The sequence below is a fragment of the Esox lucius genome, chromosome 6 (genome assembly GCF_011004845.1).
Source record: "Esox lucius isolate fEsoLuc1 chromosome 6, fEsoLuc1.pri, whole genome shotgun sequence".
Lineage (NCBI taxonomy): Eukaryota > Metazoa > Chordata > Actinopteri > Esociformes > Esocidae > Esox > Esox lucius.
Genome location: NC_047574.1, coordinates 27,051,478 through 27,063,919, shown reverse-complemented (window position 1 = coordinate 27,063,919; position 12,442 = coordinate 27,051,478). Strand labels below are relative to the sequence as shown.

General features: G+C 40.6%; 1 protein-coding gene across 7 annotated transcripts in view; it reads left to right on the top strand.

The window, feature by feature from the left end:
* Positions 1-12,442, top strand: part of LOC105029862 (cilia- and flagella-associated protein 46) — an 81,764-nt gene that overhangs the window by 25,685 nt on the left and 43,637 nt on the right. For all 7 annotated transcript variants that reach the window (XM_034292903.1, XM_034292904.1, XM_034292902.1 and 4 more), the window contains exons 25-32: positions 3,408-3,474; positions 3,814-3,961; positions 5,520-5,703; positions 6,009-6,162; positions 6,249-6,311; positions 7,196-7,416; positions 7,922-8,050; positions 11,908-12,072. In XM_034292903.1, coding sequence (XP_034148794.1) covers positions 3,408-3,474; positions 3,814-3,961; positions 5,520-5,703; positions 6,009-6,162; positions 6,249-6,311; positions 7,196-7,416; positions 7,922-8,050; positions 11,908-12,072 — 1,131 coding nt within the window. The remainder of the gene's footprint in view (positions 1-3,407; positions 3,475-3,813; positions 3,962-5,519; positions 5,704-6,008; positions 6,163-6,248; positions 6,312-7,195; positions 7,417-7,921; positions 8,051-11,907; positions 12,073-12,442) is intronic.

Here is a 12,442-nt window from a genome sequence, read left to right as displayed (position 1 = left end):
AAATCGTATTAAGTGTTTCGTATCTTGTTATAAGTTACGGCAACTAGTGAAACACCTCTCCCAGGTCCCTTGTATCCTTTCTTTACAAACAAAACACAATCGCGGCATTTTCCACAATGATAGAAATAAAACTGAAGTCCTCCGACGATACGGGGCCAGCTAGAGGAACTCTCATCCATCTTTTGGGGGTTAAAGTTAACTCCCACTCTGATGACATCATCGCCGAAGCACACAAGCTACGTGAATGGCTGTAGGAAATATTTTGCTAGTGCTTGTTTTGGATTGACCAAATTCCATGGGTTGTTTGGTCACTGTACAGTTTAAAAAAATGTATGCTACTGTGACAGATTACTAATTTAGTTTGAAGTGTTTTGGAGTAGTTTTCCGCTTGCAATGCATCTTTGCTGTAGTGGTACGCTCAGTTTCCATTTATGAATTTGGATGATGCTAAGAACGATAATTACAGCCTGGGACAGAGCTGAATAATGGATGGTTGGAAAAAATTACTGTGTCCATTCCAGACTAACTAAGTGATTTTTTTGGATGAATATAATTTTTAGACGAACTATCCCTTTAAGGCAGTGTGCTGAAATTCCATTTCCTCCTCTCAGGTGGCAAAGTGGTCTATCATTTTGCAAAGCTGACCAGCAAAGTATTGGTTCCAACTTTGACTGTGCCGTTAGCTGACCTGTGGATTTTCCACACTTTTCACACTCTAGTGACTCCTTCAGGCGGTTTGGATGCCTACAGAAAATAACCGAAATTATTGCGTGCCCTTTCATGCGTTGACCACGTGACTTCCTAGTTGGACGAGCTGTGTGGGGAAAAAATATTCCCAATCCCAATGTCCACACTCACAGACTTGCTAAATCTCGCTAAGTCTGTGGGGGCTTAGGGCTGTCCCACTGTCAAATTGTCAAGTGCACAAGGGCTCTCTCGTGGACATTTTGAGCCGTCTATTCACCTTTTTCGTAAGTCCGCATTTCTGTAGACTTTGCCTGAGGGAATTGCCCACAGTTCATAGCAGGGTTACTAGGGGAAGCCCGGATGCGAGAGAAAAATCCCGGCAAACCCGGAGGATTTAACAGGTCACATAGAACACATGAAATCAGAGGAATGTAATCACCTTATTACACACCTATTATATTCAACTATTTATTTTAGTTTTTGCTTAACAATGCTGTTTTTACCAAAAATAGTACATTGATTATTGACAAATATACAGTGGATATAAAAAGTCAACACACCAAAAATATGTCATGTTTTTGTGATGTAAAAGAATGAGACAAAGATAAATCATGTCAGACCTTTTTCCAATTTTAATGTGACCTATAATGTGAACAATTCAATTGAAAAACAAACAGAAATCTTCGAGGGGGAAAAATGAAAAATAAAAACCTCACAATAACACTTAAACCAATACTTTGTTGAAGAACCTTTTGATTTTATTACAGCACTCTTTTTGGGTAGGAGTCTATTAGCATGGCACATCTTGACGTGGCAATATTTGCCCACTCTTCTTTGCAAAAGCGCTCCAAATCTGTCAAATTGCGAGGACATCTCCTGTGCACAGCCCTCTTCAGACCACCCCACAGATGTTCAATTGGATTCAGGTCTGGGCTCAGGCTGGGCCATTCCAAAATGTTAATCTTCTTCTAGAGAATCCATGCTTTTGTGGATTTGGATGTGTGCTTTGGGTCTTTGTCATCCTGAAAGGTGAACTTCCTCTCCAGCTTTCTAACGGAGGCCTGAAGGTTTCCTGCCAAAATTGCCTGGTATTTGGAACTGTCCATAATTCCCTCCACCTGACTAAGGCCCCGATTCCAGCTGAAGAAAAACAGCCCCAAAGCATGATGCTGCCACCACCATGCTTCACTGTGGGTATGGTGTTCTTTGGGTGATGTGCAGTGTTGTTTGTGCGCCAAACATACGTTTTTAGAATTATGGCCAAAAAGTTCAACCTTGGTTTCATCAGACCATAACACATTTTCCCACATTCTTTTAAAGGACTTGATGTTTGTTTTTGCAAACTTCAGCCAGGCTTGTATGTTTTTCTTTGTAAGAAAAGGCTTCCGTCTTGCCACCCTACTTCAAAGGCCATTCATATGAAGAATACGGGAGATTGTTGTCACATGTAGCACACAGTCAGTACTTGCCAGAAATTCCTGCAGTTCCTTTAATGTTGCTGTAGGCCTCATGGAAGCCTCCCTGACCAGTTTTTTCTTGTCTTTTCAGCAATTTTGGAGGGACGTCCAGTTCTTGGTAATGTCTCTGTTGTGCCATATTTTCTCCACTTGATGATGACTGTCTTCACAGTGTTCCATGGTATATCTATAAAATTATTTTGTACCCTTCTCCTGACTGATATCTTTCAACAATGAGATCCTTCTGATGCTTTGGAAGCCCTCTGCGGACCATGGCTATTGCTCTTAGATGCAACTAAGAAAATGTAGAACAGCTGAACTTTATTTGTGATTTAATCAGAGTCACTTTAAATGATGGCAGGTGTGTAATGACTTCTATTTAACATGGGTTTGAATGTGATTGGTTAATGAACACAGCCACATCCCCAGTTATAAGAGGGTGTGCACACTTATGCAACAAGGTTATTGTAAGGTTTTTATTTTTCATTTAACCCCTCAAAGATTTCAGTTTGTTTTTTAATTGAATTGTTCAGATTATAGGGCAAATTAAAAGTGGAAAAAATTCTGACATGATTTATCTTTGTCCAATTCTTTTACATCACAAAAACCTGGCATTTTCACAGGGGTGTGTAGACTTCTTATATCCACTGTAGCTTGTTATTGACAATGACCTCTTGTCCACTCTGTAGGGCAAGGGCCTACAAGACATATAAATCAGGCAGCCGGTCTATTATGTGCCTTGGCCGCGAAGAAAGTAAAAATCTTAAAATAAAAAGTCCTAAACCCACAATAGTGTGCAACATGTTTCATTGTTGTCAAGGTAACATGATAAAGTCACAAAGTGATGTCCCATTACTATTTATAGCATTTAGAACCCTTGCACTCAATCACTTACCAGGTGACGTCAGTTAAGTCTGTGAGGGTTCATGGCTTAGGGATGAGGGGGGGGCATTTGAATTGGACCATAGTGTCTTGGCATGAATGCCTTGGAGGAAGTGATGAAACAAAAAGTGTGGGGGAAAATGGGTATATAAAATTATTATTCTAAATATTTGCATTTGTTCTTCCTCAGTTTCAGGATAATTTTTTTTGTTAGTGAATTGATGTGAAATCGTCTTTCTCTGATACAAGGCCATCTCTCTACTGGCTTCGGTCTGGAACATTATCGGTGTCATTGCTGCTGTCAGTGTAAGATGACTATTACTCTGTGCATCTAATGAAATGTATATGGCTTGGATTCATTTTATTTTGGTGATTTAACAGGGGAAGGAGAAGTCAGGGGCTTCCTTGACTGGGATGACCTCTGTAACCTCTCTGCTGGAAGCCCCAAGTGAGTCCTGATGCTCACAACACACAAATCGAATGTATCCCAGCTAACTACCACCCGTTATTCTAGAGTCATATTTCTTACAATAATTGTGACTCCATATTTATTTATTCCCAAAACGTCTGCATGTCCAGCTGTATCATTCTCAGACACCCCTGGTAGACATGATAGAAGAAGTCACTTTCCCACGCACACCAGTATGTTAAGTCTTTGGCATTTACGCCCCAGTAATCTTCACATTTCACAGACGTTTCTAGTTACCATACCCGTTCACCCTCCGTACACTCTGCATCCGGACCCATTCGGGGGCTCACGTGCGTGCTCATGTCCGTCCGTCTGCAGGCCCAGGCCTCCCTGAGGATGACCTGGCCCTGAAAGCGGCCATGTTCAGCCTGCTGTTCCACATCCACGCAGACAGCTCAGACTGGAAGGAAGCTCTGACACTGCTGGAACAGGCTATTGGAGACATGCCCCGCTCCACACACAGCCTGTGAGTACTGGAGACAAATGACGGGGGAAGAAGAAGAGAGTGAGCGAGAGGGATTGGGGGGATGGGCGGAAGGAATGTCAGAGAGGAGAGAGGGGATACTCTGGAGACGAGGAGGAGAGGGATAGACAGAGAGAATTAGATGATGCACTAGAGGTGGTGGAGGAGAAGGAGGAGGAGGGACAGACAGACAGAGGGAAGGAGGGAAAGACCGTTTGATGAAGCTCTGGAGATGAGAAGGAGATAGAGTGGGAGGGGAGTGAGGGAGAGTTAGACACAGATACTAGGAAATGGAGAGGGAGAAAAATGTATGATACAGGAGAAGAGGGGGAGGGGTTTTTAGGACAGGAGTTCTGTCACTGGCCTCATCAAAATTCCCATGCTCATTGTTATGTATGAGATGCATGTGCAGGCTGCATCTGTGGATGAGCTCCTGTCAATATGCCTTGATAGAAATATTAAATTATTACTGTGTATATGTCAAGTCTGTTTCGTATGTATTGCTACCTTTGAAAATAAGGAAAATATTAAGAATATTTTTTGAATAAGTTAGGCATTTCTCAAATTGTAAATGGATTGACCAAATTGATTTACTCTTTTTCTTCCTGACGTGAAATAAGAAGCCATATCAGTTCCCAGTGATTACTTAAGATGGATACCTACTCAACAAAGTAGAATGTTAATGCTAATTTAATTTGGTTTGACTGAAAAAAAAAAGTTTTCTCTGAGCATTTAGTATAACACTTTGTTTTCACATAATCTTCATCATAACATATGCTGTAACCCATTACTTGGATTGTTCATTCCATAAATGTTTTTTGGCAGTTTTTATCAAGGGTGCCAATAATAATGGAAGTGACTGTAGATGCACTTTATTAAATGTAATATTTTTGATGGCAGTTCCAAGGGCGGATCCATCAGTATGAAATATATTAACAAATAAATTGTCATGCCAACTGCTGAAAAACTCTTTGCTCCAGGGAAGGGTTTTCAGAGGATTAAATCCGTAGTTAAGAAAACATTGCAAAGGGAGGACGAAATTACGGAAAAACCTAACAATATTTGAATATCAAGAAACAAATAAAGAGTAGGGCCACCCTTTGCCTTCAGAACAGCTCCGGTCTCTCTTGGTATGCTGTCATACAAGTCCTGTGTGTAGTGGGATATTGCCCTTTTCTTCAAGAAGAAATTCTTTTTAAATTGTGATTTAATTCAAAGTAACAGCCCTTTTCCACATGTTTCTGTTATGTTGTCCACCCCCAGTAGGTCTGGATAGTTAAGTCAGAGTACCTTATGCCTTCAAAGCTTTGTACTTCATTAGGAACCTAGTTTTCGCGGCTTTTGAATATGAAATACTAAAAAAGAAACTTCATTGCTGTTGTCCCGATCACACCTCTATGGAGTTACTTTGCATGTGTCACTGTAACACTGAACCCTCAGACATACGATAACGTGCGCTTACCAGTGTGAGGAAATGTCTTTAGGCAGCACAGCAGGTTACAGTTTGGCCCTAAAAGGGGATGCAAGTGTGAAACTGTGCGTGTCCTCTCCCCGACTCCAGGCTCCTGTTGAAACACTGTGTGCTGGCCAAGGGTTGGCTAGGGAGGAATGTGGCACTGGACATGGAGAAGTTCAGGGAGGAAGGGGAACTCTGCTGTTCCCGAATGTGGTACCGTGTGGCGCTGTGTGCCTCGGAGATGTCGCAGCAGCTGTCCTGCTACCAGAACGCCATTACTTCTCTACTGGTAGGGGCTTGGAATGTTTCCGGATGACATAGTAATGCAGGAAGCACAAGCACACACACACTCTGTACACATTTACTTTAGAATTTGCGGTTTTGATTACTTTAGAGACACACACACATTCTGATCTTTTATTGTGCCTTTCTAAGTGTGAAGGATTGCTCGCCTGGTCTGAATCCAAATGTAGCTGTCGCTCTGAGGGACTCTATCAGCACCTAGTGGACGCTTGGTGCCATTGCGGCATTGCTCTTTGCCTTGTGCTCATGGTGTGTTGTTGTGTGGGTGAACCGTATGTGTGATTTTTATAGAGTGTCAACAGTCAGTGGCAGAAAGTGGATTACCTGTTAGAGTTTGGGGAGTGGCTGTACTGTCAGAACTTCCCTCTGGTTGATGCCCAGCACCAGATTCACTGGGCCATCGACATCCTCCTTCACATTAACACGGAGCTGGAAGACACAACTGGTATGTCTCCTGTCATTGCTATGCATTTTGCATGCTTGCTTTGTAAAAGTGTCCTTTTACTTATTAATTTTTTGTTTTATTTATAGAGAGGCCCAGTTCTGAGGGATGCCAACTGAAAGAAGCAGAGAGAAGGGAGAATTCCCATGGAGGTATGAGATTTTCATGGGATGAGTCTAGACATTCATGTTGAATGCTGTGAATTTGCTCACATGTACATATACACTCGACCTAGGTTCAAAATATGTTAAAATACTTGAGAAGATTGATTTAAGGGAAAATCCACCACTAGACACTATTTTGGGGTGTTTCTTCAGTCTCCCTATATAATGAGTGACAGGAGGTGTTTCAGAAATATTTTTGACATCATTAGTTTTAATCTCAAAATGAATGGAGTCAGCAGTTATTGTGGCCTTTTTGTTTCATTGATTTACCACATTAGTGGTTGTCTCCATTCAATAGAGTCATTTCACCTTTCTCAACCATGTTCCTATCTGCCACCACATTGCAGGATAGCTTGGTTTATGTTTTGTAAAGATTACAGCCAGATGGCAGCCCTACCTCCTTGTAAAATGGTGTTCCCACTCTTGAAGGTGGGCTTTCACAACAGGTGTGGTAATAGTTTTTACAGTATTTTTTTGCGAAACAATGGATGCTTCCAATGATTGAAAATTACTATGCAATTGCTCTGAATATTCTGGATTTTGTGGTTTACCCTCAACCATTGAAATGCTCCTATTGGCATCACATGAGGAAATTCACAAATATGATGTCACATATGTTACATTAATACCATATTAATATACAGATGTAGGTAATTAGCAGGAGGGACATTTCCCTTGAATCTTGTCTGGACACCAACAAAAATATTCTACTACAAACCCCACCCATCTGCCACTGCAGGTGTGTGAGAGCAAATAGAAAAGTATTTTAGGGTATTGTGAGAAATATTTAAATTACAGTCTTGTTTAATGTTACATTTTATCAAATGACTTGTTAATATTGTAATCGTTAATTCCTTGTATCCACCTCATAGATGCGTCAGAAGGGTCTGGGCAGATTCCGGTTGAGGTTCCGTCCAAAATCGGGGTGCAGGGTGTGGTGTCTGGACCCCATCTCTCTGATCTCAGGGAGGTGAGGCGTCTGGACGGCCTGGTCAGAGCGTACACCCTGCTGGCCTTCACTGAAGACAGAACCTCTCCCCAACACAGACAGAACCTCCTCATGGCCTATAGCCTAGTGCTGAAGATCTGGCAGGTATGGAACACCTCTCCTAGTTTATGTACATGAGTAAAAGATTTTGCAAATGATATGAGGTTCAGATAGAATCTGTATTCTGATGACTGTTGAATGCCACCCGGTCATTCCTCTTTTTCCCCCAATTTTATTAAACCAGATAAGTCAATTGAGAACCAATTTGCATTCAACCTGAACGAAAGCATTCCATTTTAAGACATCAACAAAACACTCAAAACCACACAGATAAAGCTAATTAAAAATGTATTCCCTTTATAAGGGATTAAAACATCTAAGTACATTACATAAATTGAGAAAAATTGTATAGTTTAGGTTTGACAAATTCAGTAGGTGCATTGATCAGAAAGCAGCATGGGAGTGAGGTCTGATAAAAATGTCCAGTGTAATGGTCTTTTAAACCACCTGATGTATGTACAGTATTATAAGACACTAAACTCACTCCCAGTAAAACATTTTTATTTACCTATAACAAATAATATGTGATGACAAAGCGCTCTCTTTGCAGGTGTCCATGGCAACAGCACGTGACCTCATCAGGGAGATGACACCGGGTCCTCCAGTTCCAACTTCTCAGCCTGCTACAGCCAAGAAAGACAAGGAGAAGGAGAAGGACAAAGGCAAAAAGTCTAAAGAGGTAGACCTGATCCACGAAGACAGACTTCCACGGCTGTTATTTGTCTTTTTCTGATTGTAGATCCTTGTTCCCTCAAGGAGAAATAAGGATTAATATGATGTATTGTTTTAACCTTCGTCTAGCCATGACAGTGTAGAGGAGGGGTGTCCAAACTATTCCACGGAGGCCATGTGTCTGCAGGTTTTTGCTCGCACCTTCTACTTGATTGACTAATTAGTAGGGCTGTGCAATATGGACAAAATAATCATATTGCGATTTTTTGAACGAATATTGCGATTGCGATTTTATTTGCGATTTTGGCAACTGTTTTTGCTTTTTCAAACAAGCTACAGCCATACATTCTAAATGTATTCAGTGCACAAGAAGTGCATAACAAAACATTTCACAATGAAATAACATAGTATTAAGTTTAATAAACAAAACTGTAGTAAAATTGTCTTTAAAACAGACAACATAAAATAAATTAAGATTAACTAACCTCAAACTCTAGTTACAGTAATAACATACTGTACACAGTAGTACTAACTGCTTGATAAAACTGTAATAAATTGTCTTAAACAGACAACATGAAAAAAATAAAGATTAACTAGCCTCAATTCCAGTCATAACAATAATTAAAAACTAACCTAAATAAAAAAAATAAAAAAAAATACAGATTGCTCTCTTAAAGGTTTTTTGCAAGAAAAACCAGCATGTCCACCATTTCTGGTTTTAAGCATGACCGGTGACATGTCACCACATTTCCCCCAGTACTAAACACTCTCTCCGAAGGTGAGCTGGTGGCAGGAATACAAAGATACTTTTGTGCAACCCTGCTCATTCTTGAAAAATTTATCTGATGGAGTCTCCACCATTTCAGAGGATCTTCCTCACTGTCAATGGATGGAGAAAGCAGGTAGCTGTTTAACTCAGCGGCTATGGCTTCTTCAAGTCGCAGAGCTGCTGGCATGGCTGATGTCGTTTTGAAGAAGCTTCCTAAGGACTTCCGTGCTTTTTTGCCTTGTGGAGGTAGATCGATGTCAGGATTCTCTCTGCATGTGTTACTCACAGATTCAGATGTATCCTTCGACATACAGAACAGAAAGAAAAGATTAAAAAGCCATATGAAATAGTGTTTATCTAAGAAGATGACAGTTTCATCCAGTTTACATAAATTAACTCACCTTGTGTGAACTCATTTCCATGTCAGACATGACCCTGGCCTTAATGTTTGGAAGTTTAACCTCATCAGTGTAGCTGGTTTTGAATCTTGGATCCAAAAATGTTGCTGTATCCAGAAGCTCTTGGGTAGTTTCATCCTCATAATGTTTGTTGAGGTAGTTCAGAATTTTTGACTTTATAGTCTTTGTCAAGTCAGTATCTTCATCCTCCACTGCAAGTATCTTGGTGTTCAGCAGGTGAAGAACCGGTTTCACATACGACACACTGATGTAGTTTTCACTGGAAAGGGCATCCGTGAACTCCTGAAGTGGACCTAATGCCTTACTTACAGATTCTAGAACATCTGTGTCTTGCCATTGGGGCACTAGGTGTCTTGTTTTACGGTCAGCTGACAGGACCTGGGACAGTGCCCTCTGTTGCTCCATTTGTTGCATTGAGCCCCATCTTGTTGGGCATGATGTTATGAGGGCATGTTGGGGAAGCTGGAGTTCTTCCTGGGCTTCGGCTAACATCTTCTTTTTTCCCAACTGTGGGAAAAATGTCCCACTAGCTTTTTACACAAACCGTTGGCTCGGGAAATGCGAGGTTCATCTTTGATTGCATTTTCTAAAAAATAAAATATTGTAAAACATAATGAAATTGTGTATTTCATTCATTTAAATATAAAACTATTGAGTAACACTTTACAAAAAGGTGCTATTTGTTAACAACTAGTTAATACATTAGCTAAAATGAACTGACAATGAGCAATACTAATAATGTTAGTTCATGTTAATTTTAGCATTTATTAATACATTATAATCAAACGTTGTCATTGTTAACATTAGTTAATGCACCATGAACTAACATGAATAGCTGTAGTGACATGAACTAACATTAACAAGAATGAATAAATGCTGAAAAAGAAAATTGTTTATTGTTAGCTAAAATATTAGTATTTGTGGCGACATATATGCAAATTCATTCTCCGCCAGTAGGAGGCTGACATGAACTAACGTTAACAGAGAGCGGTTTCCTTGGTAACGCTATATACAAATCATTGCAACGCTCGGCTGCTTTATCAGGCATGTAAGTTATGGAAAAATAAAAAGAAAATGACATCCAAAAATTTCTGATGACAATCGGTTTCCTTCAGACTTATGGTACCAACTATGGTACAAGTTGAAAATACTATTACAAAACATTATAATACGTTTTCATATTAAACATCTTCGCGCAATTTGTTTCTTAATAAAAAAGTATGCCCTACAAAGTGTCCTAATGTAAATTATACATTACTTAATGTGAAGTATAATAAATGTATAATAAAATCTAACTTACCAATTGCCAAATGCAGTCTGTGTCCGAAGCACTGCAATCGTGTCCAGTTGTTCAAAGTGACAGCCTTCACTATATTAGTTCCATTGTCTGTGGTGATAGACACTTGTTGCTCTTCACAAAGTCCCCATGATGCTAAAGCTTCTTTTAAACCTTCAGATATATTTTCTCCAGTGTGATCTTCTGGGAAGAATGCTGTTTGCAAACATCGACTTTTCATTTCAAAGTTGTCATTCATATAGTGGACCGTTAAACTCATGTATGGCTCCATCGTTCTGCTGGACCACAAATCTGTGGTCGTGGCGAAGTATTTCACCTGCTTGAGCTCGTGTTCAACGCCCGCCTTACATTTCTCATACATTTCGGGAATAGCAAATCGTGTGAAATGAGTGCGAGATGGCAGCTGGTATCTTTTGTCAAGTGTTTGAATTAGTCTTCGGAAGCCGTCTTTACTGACGCTGTGCGCAGGCATCATATCTTTGCATATATGATAGGTGATTGCGTCTGTAATTTCTTTGTGCCGTTTTGATCCTTTCACATAAGGCACGGCGCTTGCAAATGCTTGAGCAATGGATACTTGTTCAGGCTGTTCGGGCTGGCTATGATGTGTGCTTTTGTTTGTTTCGATTGACTTTGTCGACATGCATTGATCATGCAGTTTTTTATGACGCTGTTTTAAGTGTTGGAACAGATTTGTAGTATTGCTCCGTTTCGTTGGAATAATCATTTCACAAGTCTTGCAAATTACCTTGCTCTGTGACACATCCTCTCTCCTGAATCCAAAATACTCCCAAATGACTGACGTTGAATTTCTTTTTGGCACCAATTCATTTTTATTTTGACCTGCATCCATATTTTAAGTTCTTTCCTCCCGCTCGCCTATTCGGTTCTCCCGCTCAGCTTCGTCGTGCGCTGAGTGAGCTCTGATTGGTTAACATCTTTCTCCCGCTCAGCTTCGTCGTGCGCTGCGTAAGATCTGGTTGGTTAACATTAAAATCATGCGCACAAGAACGCATTCTGTATAAAAATCTAAATAAATTAATAGATAAAATCGCAGCCTTATGCGGTTTAGAAATCGCATGTGCTTAAATCGCGATTTTTTTGCGATTGCGATTAATTGCACAGCCCTACTAATTAGGTTACTAATTGGTTAGTTTCTACCCTCACCTGGTTGTTTAGGTGTGAACTGGGAACCGATTTATAGGAATAACCCAAAACCCGCAAACACTCCAGCCCTCCCTGGAACTTTTTGGACACCCCTGGTGTAGAGTCTTGCCATTTTATGGTGTTTGTGCACTGAACATGTGAATGTTTTGCCAGTTGAACACAGTAATAAATGGGCGTCAATGAATAACAATGGTCGTCCTTTGTTTAAACAGCCACCCCCTATTGAGGAGAAACCCAAGCCCCAGAATACTGAGGATGTCGTGTTGCCATCCAGCACAGAGGAGTGGGCACAGTATGAGTGCCCCGAGGAGCTCCGCCAGGCCTTCAGATACAACAGCGGCCCCCACTGCATCAATACAAACAGCATTAGCAAACAGGCAGGAAAACTAAGCTCTATGTGACTGCTCCCCTGGAAGAGACCCATGGTTTTGTGTTCATTAGGACACTGCAACAGAGCTTTATTATCAAGTAGTCCCTCCACGTTTCCGTCTTGCCCTTGGTAACTAATGAGTAGGCATTATCAGAACAGCAGTGATTTTAATCGTCCGAAGTGGCTTGCGGTCCAAGGCTTGACACCTGGAAAGATTGACATGATATTGATGTTCGTCTTGACAAGTCATTATTTGTTGGTTAGAAGAGAAGGTGCTTTGATTGATTCTGGAGCAAATCAGAATGCTGGACGAGGCAACATATTTGATTATTGCAAATGAAAGCAAGTAGCGATTGATTTCTCGTACGCCACTCCAA